The sequence below is a fragment of the Hylobates moloch genome, unplaced genomic scaffold (genome assembly GCF_009828535.3).
Source record: "Hylobates moloch isolate HMO894 unplaced genomic scaffold, HMol_V3 SCAFFOLD_1, whole genome shotgun sequence".
Taxonomy (NCBI): domain Eukaryota; kingdom Metazoa; phylum Chordata; class Mammalia; order Primates; family Hylobatidae; genus Hylobates; species Hylobates moloch.
Genome location: NW_026652276.1, coordinates 198485848 through 198501205, shown reverse-complemented (window position 1 = coordinate 198501205; position 15358 = coordinate 198485848). Strand labels below are relative to the sequence as shown.

The following is a 15358-nucleotide window of genomic DNA, read 5'->3' as shown; positions in this document are numbered from 1 at the left end:
CTAATTGCATGCTATTGGGAAGTAAGTGGACTTAGAATTTCACCGGACAGTCAGAAAACTAACAGGTCTGCCATTTGGAAAGAGAAAAGATTACCCTCCATGTAAAAAAAAAAAAAAAAGAAAAGAAAAAAAGATTAGTGTACCTGGGAAGAACAATACTTAAGTGTTTAATTACAATAAATTTTTTTTAGGGCTAAAAAGGACCGCTAATTAAAATTCATAAGTGTTCAGTATTATGGCCATACAAATTCTCTAAGAGGAATGTTCTTAAATTATTATAAAGTTAGACTATCAAGTCCCAATCGAGAGTTCTTACATCTGTAATGCATGATAAAACTGTCAAAAGGTTCTACAATTGGGAGAAATAATTCATCTTATTATTAATTGAAATTTTTGTTTCTGCAATTCCTCTAACAGAAGGCATAATATACACAGCATATATCTGCATGTAGTACTAAATTATTTTAATATAGGTAAGATTTATCTAGACCCCAATATATTACTTGTTCTGAAGGTTAAGCTGAGAAGATAAAATTTTAATAAGTCAGATAACATTTATTTAGTATTTACCATGGACCAGGCACTATCCCAAGTGTTTCGGACAAATTATTACATTTACTATTCACCCTACACCCATGGAATAGGTAATATTATTGTGTCTATTTACACTTGAGGAAAATGAGGGGCTTAGAGAGTTAACTTGTGTTTGCAAGTTAACACAGCTGAAGACCAACTGAGCCAGGGATAATAATAGCTGGGTGGCCAACATCCACTCTGGCTGAGCATCTGATTTGATTGGTAAGTTCTGTACTATAATGATTGTTAAATGTTTTGATTATTGCCCCTAATAAATCAAGTCTCAATCACACTCAACCATTTTATAGCATGTGTTATATTGGTTTGAATTAATTGTTAACAAATCTTCATTTATGTAATTCAGGCTTCTTTGATCCTATTTTCAAATAACTTAAAAGATTTTTTTAAGTTGCTTAAAATTACAGTACTGATGAGGATTAGTACATTTGCCTGCCCATGTATATTCCTTTCATAGAGTCATTTCCCACTGCCCTAGCTGAGAGAACAACAAAGGTGGCGAACCCATTATCCTCATAGCAGCAGAGTAGACTGCAGTTGGACCCCTGAGCCAAAAGGAACCTGTTTTCTGTTCTCTCCAAGACTTTGCGTTTGTACAGAGGAACTCTCCTGTTAATTCAGGAGGCCAGAATGGAGACACTACATAAAGTTAATGTGGCATAGCCCTGGTACACCAGAAAAACCAGTCTTCGGAGAGAGAAAGGAATGAAACAGCCACAAAAAGGAATGGACCCAGGACAGATATAGACTCAAGAAGAAGAAGAGCTGCAGCTGATTCTCCTGTGCCTGTTGCAGCTTCTTTAAGAGTCAAATGGCACCACCTTCTCGGTGTTCCATGAGGTCTTCCTTTAACTCCAACAAATGCCTGCTTTTGGTTTAAGTAGAATTCTGTTCCTACAATCAAATGATCCTATAGATTTGGCATTGATTTGGCATTTGCTCTGCCAATATTCACTGTCTCATATAACAAGTTACTTCAACACTTATCATAAATACTCAGAAATTCAAATTCTTAAATTAGAGAAACAAATTTACCTACATAAATTTTTATTTTACTTATTATGAAATACTTTCTTTTTCACTAAAGATCCTAAAATCAATCCAGAACATTTGTATTTGAAAAACATGGCACTTTCTTTTCTTTTTTTCTTTTGAAAAACATGACACTTTCTTTCTTTTCTGTGACAGTTTTTCTTTGTGCAAAACTCACAATTAGATAACAAATTTTAGTAGACATTTAAAAAAAACAACTTACCGACAAGGGGAACTCTGTGTGTGTGTGTGTGTGTGTGTGTGTATGTAAATGCAGATGTTTCATTTCCCCTCTTTAGGGATCTATTAATTTTGAAGCTAGGACTCTTCACCAATATGAGTATGAAGAGGTGACATTTTTTCCCCTTCAGCCACAGAATTGCTATCTGACAATCTGTGTGCCTCGGTTTTTAAAACTGTGAAAACAAGGATAATACTATATATATATGTGTGTATATCCAATTTCAAGGAAATTACTTGTTTAACAATAAAAAATGGAAATTCAAAGAAATCATTTGTTCAATAATAAACCAACAAATTTGTTAATTATTAAACTCTAAAGATACCGAAAATTGATAACCTATAAGAATGCAGCATTTTATTCATTAACAAATTTTTTACTTAAATGCTTAGCTAAAGTTAATGAGTTCATAGTACCTGTTGTTAAAATGGAAATGAAGGTAACAGCAATGAAGAACATGACAAAAATCATTTCTATTCTCATTTGGAACCAGCGCAGTGTTGATAGGTACAAGAACCAGTTGGCAGTATGTAAATTCAGAGCTTTGTGGAACAGAGTTTCAAAGTAAGGCTGCCGTCCGAAGGCACGAAGTGTCCATAGTCCTTTTAAGCTTGTAACAAGATGAGTGAAAATTGGACTCCTGCCTGTGAAATATTTCCATAGAAAAATTGCAAACAACATAAACACAAAATGTAATTTCACAATACCTTGTACCTGAAAAAGACTAAATTAGAGTAATCATATCACAAATGCCATTGGTTAAAAAGGTTTTTTTCACACTGGTGCCATTCTTTGAATAGATGTGATTTGTTATTTTATTAATGAGTTACCCTCCTTTTTCACTTGGCTACCAGAGATGGAAACTTAAAAAATCACCACCAATATTTATTCCTCTTTCTTGGCTACCACTGGGAGTTTCTGGCTAATTCTAAATTAATTATTACTGAAAAAAATTTTCTTTTAAGACAATTTTTTCAAGTATCTAAATTAAGGAAGTTTATGTGACTTGATTTAGCTAATAATCTACAAAGCAGAAAAATACTGAAAAAGTATTGCCTGAAAATGCACCCACACTAAGGCTGTCACTGCAAAATGTGATTCCATAACAGCTCAAGTAGAGTTTGGGGGCACACGAAATGGCAGCTCCAACACATGAAGAAAGGGTGTCTGAAGACAACAACCCAAAGGGACAAATTTGGTCAAGTATCATTTGGGAACCCAGAGAAACCTTTAGTAATAGCAGCACTATCCTTTTTCAATTTAATTGATATAAGTTTATTATAAATGAACGTCCTGTACACCAACTGTGGTAAGATTCTATATACCTATTTTAAAACCAAAATGAAGTCACATGGTCATTAATTAAGAAAAAAAAATCCATGTGTACTTTGTAATATAGTTTTCTTTTATATACACATACATGTAGAAAAAAATTATTGTTATATGATGTAAAAGTTTAAAAGCAGAAATTTTTTTTAAAGTAGATTAACAATAAAGAATCTCAAACAGCTCTTATAGCTTTTTTACAAGATGAGTATCGCACATTCACTGTCATACCTTCAGATTCCAGTTGTTTGAGTTGCTGTGAGGTTTGGAGGAAATATGCTCTCAACATAATAAAAGCCACTATCACTGGCACTGTTGCAACAAAGATGTAGGGTTGTAAAACCGCAACAACTGCTATAGCTCCAATCACAATTAATAACAACTGTAAGATCAAAGAAAACATGTTGGTGAGTAAACGTTTTCACACGGCAAAGTGGACAAAGTGTGTCAGTGATTTATTTCTAAATACTCTCCCCATTCTATTCCTAGTCAAAAAGTAGCCATTTGCAAGTACATTTTTCATAGGCTCTATGAAAATTTTAAAAATTGTTTAGGTCACTGATAACATTTTTGAAGTTTTGAAAACATGGTGTTCTTTGATCTTGGGATATTTTCATTTCCCAGACACTTTAAAGTATTGTATGATAAATACATTTTAAGTGAATATTAATTTAAAATAAACTATTTTAAAATAATTTTAGTATGAAGGTGAATCTTAGGATTTATTTTGGTTAGACAATTTTTGAAAGTTGGGCATTCGTCTTGGAGTCTTTTGATTCAGAAAGTTCTGCTTGAAATATAAGCTTGTCATTTAGGCAAGCTATCTAACCTTTTGGAGCATATTTTCTCATGCTTAACATTGAAATAAATCATACTTAATAAATGTCTATATTTCTACATTACACCAAATACATACATTTTTAAAAAGTACAAAGTCTGCTAACACTTACTTCACAGTAACCCATTTGAATAAAGTGTAAATAAAGTAACTGTCAGCAGGAAGGATTAAAAAAAAAACACTTTATAACATCCATATGCTATTCAGTGAGCAGTTCTCTACCTATTTCCATAAGTGACACATGTATTTTCAACTGATATAACTTTAGAACTGAAAGGGACCATTATCAAGTTTATATCCCCCATTCTACAAGTGACAAACCTGAGACCCTTCAAGATAAGTGTCTGCTCAAGGTAAAATAGTGGGAATCTGCAGAAAATAACCCAGATTTTCAATTTTCACTATACAGTGCTCTAATCCAGAAAGCAAATTTTTCAGAACATTGTCAAAGTTAGAAAATAGAATGAAGATTATATGAGATATCAAAATACTCAAACTCAAAGAAGCAAAGAACAGAACCATGAGTAACAGGATGGGGAGAGAGGGAAATGGGGAGTTACTAATCAACAGGTATAAAATTTCAGTAGTGCAAAATGAATAAGTTCCAGAGATCTGCTGTGCAACATTTTACCCATGGTGAACAATATTGTATTTGACACATAAAAATCTGTTAAGAGGGTAAATCTCATGTTAAGTGGACTTGCCACAGTAAAATTCAAATTTTAAAAAGAGAAAAATAATAGAAAACAGAGTGAACAGAGACTTTATTTAAAAAAAAAGAAAATTTATAGGTATGCTTTATTTTGTGCAACAGATCTGCTTCTGAAATGTCATTAATAGAATGAAATTTCATTTGTTTGAAATTAAGTATAACCAGAGGTATAACATAAGTATAACCAGAGGAGCTCACCATTTAAAGGACCCCTGTGATTAATTATTTAACAAAATCAAAATTAACCAAATTTGTACTGTATTTGGATTGTCATATATTATGCTTCCTTAATATGAGACTCTCTTACAAATAAAATAGGTAAATTAATATAAAAGACCTCTGCCTAATCACTTGTGAAACAGCAACAAATGAATCTTAGCATTAAAAGTTGAACAGGGCATGGTGCAGTGGCTCACACCTATAATTCCAGCTCTTTAAGAGGCTGAGGCAGGTGGATCACTTGGGGTCAGGAGTTCAGGACTTCAAGACCAGCCTGGCCAACGTGGTGAAACCCCATGTCTAGTAATAATACAAAAATTATCCAGGCATGGTGATGGGCGCCTGTAATCCCAGCTACTCTGGAGGCTGATGCAAGAGAATCGCCTGAACCCAGGAGGCAGAGGTTGCAGTCAGCCAAGATTGCATCACTGCACTCCAGCCTGGGCAACAGAGTGAGACTCTGTCTTAATTAAAAAAAAATTGAGCAGAAATGATTCAAATTGGTGTAAAAGAAAAAAATTGAGAGCCATCACATATGTCAAAAATGTTAATTTATAAAATGCATATTTAAAAATTAACTCTTCCAGAGGAGTTCTGAAGTGAGCCTCAAATAATTATGAAGAGGCACCACTGGCAAACACTTTCACAATCAAGTTAAGAGGTTCACATTCCAGTTTTTATCTGATGTAATAATATTATATTTGGGACCAGTTGTTTACACTCTTAACATGAAAAAACAAATATCAGCATTTAGTGACACAGGACATGTTTCTTTGAATGCATGAATTCAACGCATGGATTTAAATATTCCATCAGCTGCTTCTAAGTTATATCTTTAAACAGAACAACTGAAGGATATCCAAAATGCCAAAGTTCACTTGGAACTGTAAATATATTTGTTTGTGTCAATCATTTCAGATGAGGCAAACTGACAGTCTGGTTTTTCTGCACCTGCCAATGTTGGTTATATATACACACTTATGTGATAATCCTTCTTTTGTTTTATATGTTCAATCAAATACAGTATTATTATTTTGCAGGGGTGGGGAAAGAGCAAGAGGGGACAATGACTCATCCCAATATGGGCAGCATCCTATTCCAACTGTTTCTCTAAGGAGATCACTGAGACTGTGGCATTTGCTCGCTGGAGCTTGACCTGAACCAGTCAGGAAGCTCAGGAAGCTGTGCTTAAACCTGGTCCAACAACCACAGCTTACAACACTCCTTAAATCCTGTCACTTATGGAGACCTAATGTCCCAAGGTCACTTTCACCTCCTCCACTCCCCTTTTCTTCTCCACTCTCACCACCAGTCAGTCACCCCAACCCAAATAGTCAGCCTCTGAGCCAGCCTGCCCTGGAGGCCTATTCACATCTATCACTCAGGGACAGCCCTCATAAAACCCTAGATTTTTCTTTCCCCTCTCTTTTGTTCAAAAACTTATCTTTGCTTCTGTCCCTTCCTTATGGTCCTTACTGTGGGGGAACGGGCTAGCTAATCTGTGCCAAAGTGTTCACGGGTGAGGCTAGTTTCAAGTGTAACCCACCCAGGGAATCCATCTTCGTTCTAATACAGGCCTTTTGGGGGGAGGTTGGCTTCCATCAAATAGTGATGCCAATGCCAAAATGTCACACTTTGTGGCCAGTGATTTCGGGAAAGATGGTCCTTTGTGCCTCTCAAATCACCCCCAAGTAGACAGCTATTACATCTAAATATGGGATTGCCTCAGGTTTGGGCCAGGTAAACAGTTCTGACTTACTATTGAATTTACTAAACTTATGTCTATTTTGAAGGCTTTGGATAATTACAAAATTAATGCAATAGACAGGACTTCAAATCTCAATCAAATAAAAAATGAAAACAATCACATTTGCTTTTGTTATTTTTTTAATAATACAGACATACTTAACAGTACTTATTTTTACATACCTGGATGAAGTCAAATATGGTAAGAGGTAGAAGATCATCCAAAATTGCTATATCTTTGGAGAATCTATTAAGAATCCCACCTATAATACACAAGATGACAAATTCCTCAAAATACAGTAATTTTTAAAAGATATAGCAATATATTCAATATTAAATTTGGATCACAGTAGACGCATTCAGAACCCAAATAAGAATTAGCAAATAGAATCAGATAAAGACTTAGAAATTTTCATTTCTTTCCAAACATTCTAAATAATTATGTGTTCAAGTTATTGTCTTGTACTTTAAAACCTTTAAAAAAGTTTCAGATTCCTGTAAGATTCAAGTAACAACCAATGTCTCTGAAATAGCTTTTACTATAAATTATGTCAGGAATAGGTGGGTACTCATCCTGCTATTACAATCTTATTTTTGCAACCTTGCATTTAATGACAACTTAACTGTTGTCATCATTTCCCTTCCATTTGTATTCCATAACATAGGGGTTTCCTTCTCCTCTAACTTCCATACCTTTTTGACATACCTCTACCGAAACCCTGGCTACTCTCTCTCCCTGCCTGCCACACTGTCTTGTCCTCCTTTGTCATACTCTCTTTCTGCCCTCTTCGCGGACAATCTACATTTCAACCTGTCATCTGAATCACGGGTTTACATTTGTAAGGTTGATAACTTGTTGCTTCAATTAAAAAAGGTTATATACAAGTGTCCACTATGTGCCAGGCACAATGCTAGGCACTGAAATAACAGGTGAATAAGCCATGCTCCTTGCCCTTGAGGAATTCATTGTCTAGACAGGAATTAAACAAACAGTTAGATAAAGTGTAACATAATACCGTACAAATAAAATGATATTGAACCTTATCATTTACCCCCCATAAACTGCAGGATAAAGTCCAAAATTCCTAGTTTAATATTTAATGCCTTTCATAATTTGGCCTCAACCCACCTACCTAGTACAAGCTTCCTCTGCTCAAATATCCTGTTTCAGCCAAACTGGTCTATACTTTAAACACACTCTACACTTTCCTACCTCCCTGCTTTCCCCATGCAGTTCCCTCCACCTGAAACCCCTTTCCCCTCAGCTCTCATTGTCAAAATCTATGTTTCCTCCCTTTCTCAACTCAAATGCCCCTGCTGCAAGAAAGCATCAGTGTTTCCTCCAGCTGGGATTAATCTCTTCCTCCTCTGGACATACTTAATACATCTTGTTTGCACCTCTGTTATAATGACATTATGCATGTCTTATATCACAGGAACTTATAAACATATCTTAACTCTTTTTCTAGGTTATAAATTGCTAGAGGTCAGTGGGTTCATGCCACATTTATTTTGTATCACCCATACTCCAAGCAAAAAGGCCTTATATGTAGGAATAATTTAATACCTATTTATTAATACATTCTTTAGAATACTTAATTAAACATATTTGTATCTTTTCATGATAATCAAAAATTGAAAACAATAGCCATTGATATTTATATACAGTGTTTAGAAAATGAAATTTGCTTTGGTAGAAAGAAAAAACCATCCTGGTGCTTATTATATTTCAAATGGTTTGTAACCAACTATGAATAGCGTTAAAGGGAATGAGGAGCTTGGAAAAGAAGAGGTGGAGTGGCCAGTGCACCCTCTGTGGGAACAACACCCCATAAAAGGGAACCACGGGGAACTTATATTGATTTCCCATTGGCTATGTAGCAGGCAAGTAAATTGCCCTGTTTCATTCTCACAAAGATCTTCTGAAATATTTTTTTCCCCACTTAACAGGTGAGGAGGCCAAGGCTCAGAAGAGTCACTTGCCCATGATCACTGCTCTTATAGCACCAACTCAGAGCTCAGGTAATGCTCGTGTTCTTTCCACTGTGCCTCATGGCTCATGTCTGACTCTTCTAGAAATGTGGGGAAATCTCCTGCCTTCTCTGGGTCTCAGATTTCCATAAAAAATAAAATCAATGGATCAAGTTAATTGGACATCTTGAGTCTAAATTCTTAGCTCCAAAACAGAGGATGGTGATGAGTATATCCAAATGAGGCAAGATTTCTGCGACACACATGGGCTTCAGAATAAATATCAAGATCTTCCTACATGCTAATAACACTGAAATTTTGTAACCCAGAAAATATGATGGGTTTTTCTTATCTTGAGTTTTTTAGATTTCTGAAAATTTTAGTCTTAGAATTTATTCCTTGCTTTATATCAAATGTTTCTGTGTCAACTCCTCCTCTCACCTGTGACCTCCTCCAGGGCAAGAACTGTGCCTTACTCATCTTTTCATACCATAAATGCCTCAACAGAGAAAGTGTTCACAGGTTGCTATGAAAAAACTTGGGGAAATCCTTATTAACCTCAGTCTTTAAGTGCAAATTTGTCTAATGAGGAATCAACATAATTTATTTCTTTCAAAGTACCTTATTAGTTTTTAAAATTTTTAGTACCTTTATTCTACTACTCTGACTTTCTATTACTTCAAATATGATGATATAAAAATAGTTTTAAAATGCATTTGGGATCCCCCCTACCATATAACTTTGAGCATGAAATTAAATTATTCTACCCCATCAAAAGACTTAATCAATAGAAAAAATATATTTTCCTTGATCACTTCAAATCTCCTGCCCTTTTGAGCAATACTATATATTGGCAACAAGATGCCCAGAAGAGAGCTAGACCAAATATTTGAAAACAGAGGTATGACCCATAAGGGACTTCTTGTGCTGCTACAGTCCCACCAACATCACATTCTTACAAACCAAGCTACTCTATCTAACACAGAAATATTAGGAGCAACAATATATGATAACCTATAATATCTGAGATATGTGCATGCCAGTCAAAAGGAGGTTCAACAAAGGGCAGATGCCTCTGTGCAAAAGCCAGCACTGCCATTAGGAAACCAACAAAACCACAGGCCCTATTGATGGTGGATCAGCAGTTTCATTTCTTAGACCTAGTAAAGTACCTGCTTTCAATGTGTTGAGGGTTGACATAGGTGCTTGAAGAACAGAATGTAACATTTTGTGGTGTAAAATTTTCGACACTGTGATTAGAGTATGCACCAGTGGTAGACCTCTGAAGAATCCCATAGCAAGCAAAGTGTCGGCTACTCCCACGTAAATGTAAAACACATAATACGAACTGGTGCTGGTGATAATCACTGCATAGCTGTTATTTCTACTATGAGTACTATTCCCTTTGTCTTGAAGAGGAGTGCTGTAAAGCAAAAGGGAAATTGTTATTTGGCAGCCAAAGTTACTTATTGAATTTCCAATACATGTAAATGGAACTAAACTTGAGTCTAAAGAAATACAATATATTGCATTAGAAGAGCATGCACCTTTAACCTCAAAATCGTACTATTATTGCAAGAAAATAGATATGTTTTCTCACTATTGATATTGAGTTGTTCTTTATTAAATTAAAATATTTGAAGAAAACCCTAAATATGTAATGTTATTTCAAATACTTTTATTGTGTTTCACAGAAACTGAACAGAACTATATTCTTTAGAAACTGCAGGAGCTGCACATGCTCACAATTTATTCATTTTATTTTATTTTATTTTAGATATAGGATCTCGCTATATTGTCCAGGCTGGAGTGCAGTGGTTATTCACAATGATACAACACTACAGCCCTGAACTCCTGGGCTCAAGTGATCTTCCTGCATCAGCCTGTGGAGGAGCTAGGACTACAGGCATGTGTCACCTCACCCAACTAATGGTCATCATTTAGACAAAAAACCTTATTTTTCCACTACCATAATGCTTGGGAGAAATGAAACAAAGTGGATTACAATACATACAAACATAGTGGATTACAATATTTAATCAACAGAAATAAAACACAATCTACCCAATAGTATATGGAATACTCACTTTCCAAGTAGCCACAGCACAACCAAAGAAGCAGCCACCTGGAATGAAACAAGACACAGTTGATTTTTTTTCTAACATCTTCACCTATTCCTCCCATGCCCACATCTAAATTCACATCACACCATTTGATGTGTGTACCAATATCAATGTACACACAATTTCATCTTCCTTTGCTTTGTGTTCCTGGGTCCAGCAGCTGTACTAGTTGTTCTAAGTACTATTATTTGTGATGAGACCACATTAAGTTAATGAAATTCAAATTTCACTGAAGTAAATTCTTTGCCATTTCTCTCCTTTATTCAATAGAAACTATTGAACCTCACAAGAAAGCCAAGATCACAGCTGAATGTTTTAAATAATAAACATTTTTTAAAGAAACTAATCTCAGCCTGCTGGCAGATAATTAATCTGTTTATTTGCTATAAATAATTTCATTTGCCATTCAATGATTATAGGGGACTAATACCTGTGAAATCAATTAATTATTGGAAAAGGTGAGATTAATATTAATGGAAATGAATTACGAGTTTCAGGCCAGGCACAGTGGCTCACACTTGTAATACCAGCACTTTTGGAGGCCAAGGCAGTAAGATCACTTGAGGCCAGGAGTTTCAGGCCAGCCTGGCCAATGTGGCAAAACTCATCTCTACTAGAAATACCAAAAAAATATTAGCCAGGCCTGGTGGCGTACACCTGTGATCCCAACTACTCAGGTGGCCGAGGCACCAGAATTGCTTGAACCCAGAAGGTAGAGGTTGCAGTGAGCCAAGATCACACCACTGCTGCACTCCAGACTGGATGACAGAGTGAGATTGTCTTAAAAAAAAAAAAAGTTTCAACAGTGTAAAAAGTCACAGTTTATGAATAAAGATAAGGTATATTCAGGTTAAAACATATTATTGGTACTAGGACTACATAGACTCTCTATAGCTTTCTCAAGGTGGAAACATTTGGCTGAGGAACAAATGTACTGCACCATATATAAACAAACAAAAAACCTTTATAAACAACTGTGATTTTTGTAGTTCTTTTTATATTTAGATCATTTGTGCTCTGTTCTGTTTCAATTTGGCATTCCATTCTCATAAACCGTGTAGAGAAATTTAATCTTGTGTTGATACTATCACAATTGGAATATTAGAAATGACACTGAAATTATACAATTAGCCAAATAATACCTTTACCACAGAATGAAATAGAAAAAACAAACAGTTGTGAGTAAAACAATTTGGAAATGAATGCAGAATAAAAATAAAATAGGAGAGAAACAAATATGCTTGGAATAAGATATCGATGTCTTATTTTATACCTGAATTTGCCTTAAATATTTAACAGTACTTAAGTATATATAAAAAAAACCTTATGGGGAACACTTAAATTAAGAAATTATGTTAGGAAGTACTATACTTTAATGAGGTATATAAGTTTTAGTTAAATTCACATATCAGATAGTATAACGATGAAAAATCTAATGGCATTTTTCTCACCTTCCTACTTTTCTTCATTGTACAGAGAGCTTCTATGCACTGTATCAGTAAAAACTATCCTTGTTTCCTTGAAATTCAAGTTAATTCAAAATGAAAAGAAACCCAGAAATAATCTAGCTATTTCAAAAGTCTTTGTTCTAGCACAAAAGTGTATTTCCTAAGAATAATCGAATTACTCAGGATCCTAGATAAGGGTGTACATTCTAAGTCACTCTTTATTTGGCTATTATTATGTTTTGTTATTATATTTCCCCTTTGTTCTAACTAGAGGAGTGTTAATAATGTTGGCATTGCCAACATTCTTTGAAGGTGAGTAAATCTCAGAAATAATTATAATATTTACTAATGGAACAATAATCAAAGCAATGTTCAAAGACTGGTCTAGTCATCATAATATAAATTTCCTCGCTGTTTCCACATAGAACTACCAACCTAAACAGCTTACATTGATTAGAACAAAATATTTTCAAGGACTTAACATAATACTTTTAAAAAATATTTGGTGTATATAGAAGCAATTGAGTAAGCAAGTTCTGTCATTTCCTTTCCAAAATGTTTTGAGGTTATAAAGTTTATGCAGTTTATGATAGAGTGACAGTCATAGGTGATTATGGTAAAAAGGAAAAATATTTTTATTTTCCATTTTCTCAGGGCTTTAAGAATCATTCCACACCACATAGAAAACAGTGTGCTTATACCCAGATTTCAATGCTTCACAAGTCAAATGGCACCCTAAAACATAAACCAACTGTCATAAAGCTGCCCTAAAATAATTACTATTAGTCAATAGCAGCAGTGGTGTTATGGGAATATACTACATATCTACTGTACTAATAATGTAAAGCTGCTCAGGGATTTCTAATCAACAAACAGAAGGGAAGTCATAAAGAAACAGGATACAGCAGTTCCATCACATATTCTTAACAATCATAGAATGAAAGCATTAAACAGGATCTTCAGATATTCCAGTCAACAAGACTCTCCAGTTATTTTCAAAAGAACCAGGAAACTGCTTCCTAATGTATTATTTTCATTTCTTCTCCATCTAGTCAATGATGCACTGCCAAGCCGGGGTTCTAAGAATTAACATAATGGAATTTTTTTTGCATATTTATTTGGTGCTAATATCTAAAAACTTACAGAAGATACTGCCCTATAGTAGGGAAAATGTTACAAAATACAAAAGTAGAGTCACTCTCTTTCCAAAATGATAAGTGCTAACAAACTGAATAGACCAAATTAATTTTTTTCAGTTTAATAGCTTTGAAGAAATTTTTTAAAAGACTACATATTTCATATTGCAAAAGGGAAGCATATTTTACCTAACCTATAAAAAACATAAATCTAAATTGAAATATGACCCTTAGGAAAACTAAAAATAGACAAATCACTTACATCAAGGAAGAAATGTATCTTAACCTTTCTTTAGGTTCTCTGGTCATGAGTATAAGGCTCTCAATTGGATTTAAAAGAACTAAACTGTCATCCTGGATTAGGAGTTGTACCAGAATGTGACATGCTCACGAGACATTTCAATGGTAATGAGAAATGGGCACACTGGTATCATAAAGGAGCTTAGTCTAAAAGAAAAACTATGTAAATTTTGATTTAAAGAAGGCAATAGAATTGTGAACACTGGTGAATGAATTGTTTAGTTGTATAATGGTACACATACTTTAAAAAAATTACTATTTTTCTACTATCACCAAGTTTTTATTATTCAAAATTTTGAGAGCCAGTTAACTGGCAAGGTCTAGAGGATATTGGCCAAAAATATTCATCATATGTTATATTATTTCTTTCCCAGAAAAGGGCAATATCAATTGTTTTGTCCACTAAAAGGTAATTTTTTGCAATAATTGTGACAGTTCAATAAATAATAGATATTTATATGGTATTTATAATCTCTGTTGTAATTTAGTTTCTTTCCCTAAAGGACCACTGTTTTCTTGGTTTAGTGAGCTAATAATATTATACACATGTGAAGCAGATCAACAATTAATTAAGTATATACCATTTTAAAGGTGCATAAGTTCAGGAACTCCATGGAGCTGCATGAGACAAAGGTCCTATAAATTTACAGAAATCACTACCACATTCAGATAAGTTGAAGACAATCAAGTAATGTGATCTTTCAAGGCAGAGGTTCAAATCATTAACAATTATAAAGGATTGGTTAAGATTAAATGGGCAAAGACTGAGTTTTATTCACATTTATGTTGGTCATTTGGCATGACTGGCAGACATTAATGTGGTAAATTTTAAATAATTTTAATGCAATATTTATCACTCATGTAAAAATAATAAATTACCCAATCTCATATTTTTGTTAAAGTATAAAAGGAATTATTAAAATTTTCATTATATTGCTGTTATGAACTTGTTCACCTTGTAGTTTCTCAAGCTTTGTAATAATGAGAATTAAGGATATTAATGATAACAGCAACAAACTTTGCTCATTATGCAGCAAGCCCTACATTAAGTGTTTTATAATCATGATGTATTTTAAACCACAAAATGGTCTATGTAGCTGTACTATTAAAATCTCCATTGTATAAATGAGAAAATGGGCCCAGCGAGTTTAACTAACTTGCTCAGTTTCATGGTGTTAATAGAAGAGTTGGAATTTACACCCTGAGTAGTCAGAGTCCAGAGTTGGCACTATGCTACACTGCATCTTGCATCAAGCCTCCATTTGGTTTGTTTATTTACAATAGCAGGGAAAATAACATGTATTACCACATTAAGAGATCAAATGGAAACAAATGGTTTATTGGTACAGTAGCATACACAAATTTTTGGTACGTATGTTTAGGTATTTCTTGACCATTCAGATGTTACTGGACCATGGTGGAGTGATCAGATGTTACTGGACCATGGTGGAGTGATGACACTTTACAAATATCATCAAGCCTTCTTAATTGAGGTTAGCAACAGCCCAATAGGAAAAATGTATAGTTGTAAGTTTGGGTCTCAGTTATTTATACAATTTATACTTCCTTAGGAGAGGTGGTTCTTTTTCCGGGTCATTTATTCTCTGAAGGTAGCATGGTCCTTAAGTTTAGATTTAGGTTTTGTATTAGGACATACCCAGGGGTGTCCTCT

At 34.3% G+C, this 15358-nt stretch overlaps 1 protein-coding gene across 1 annotated transcript in view; it reads right to left on the bottom strand.

Moving 5' to 3' along the window:
- CFTR (CF transmembrane conductance regulator) overlaps positions 1-15358 on the bottom strand; it is a 166215-nt gene that overhangs the window by 52680 nt on the left and 98177 nt on the right. Inside the window, exons 16-20 of the mRNA XM_058441560.1 lie at positions 10767-10804; positions 9852-10102; positions 6892-6971; positions 3425-3575; positions 2284-2511 (exon numbers count right to left, since the gene is read on the bottom strand). Coding sequence (XP_058297543.1) covers positions 2284-2511; positions 3425-3575; positions 6892-6971; positions 9852-10102; positions 10767-10804 — 748 coding nt within the window. The remainder of the gene's footprint in view (positions 1-2283; positions 2512-3424; positions 3576-6891; positions 6972-9851; positions 10103-10766; positions 10805-15358) is intronic.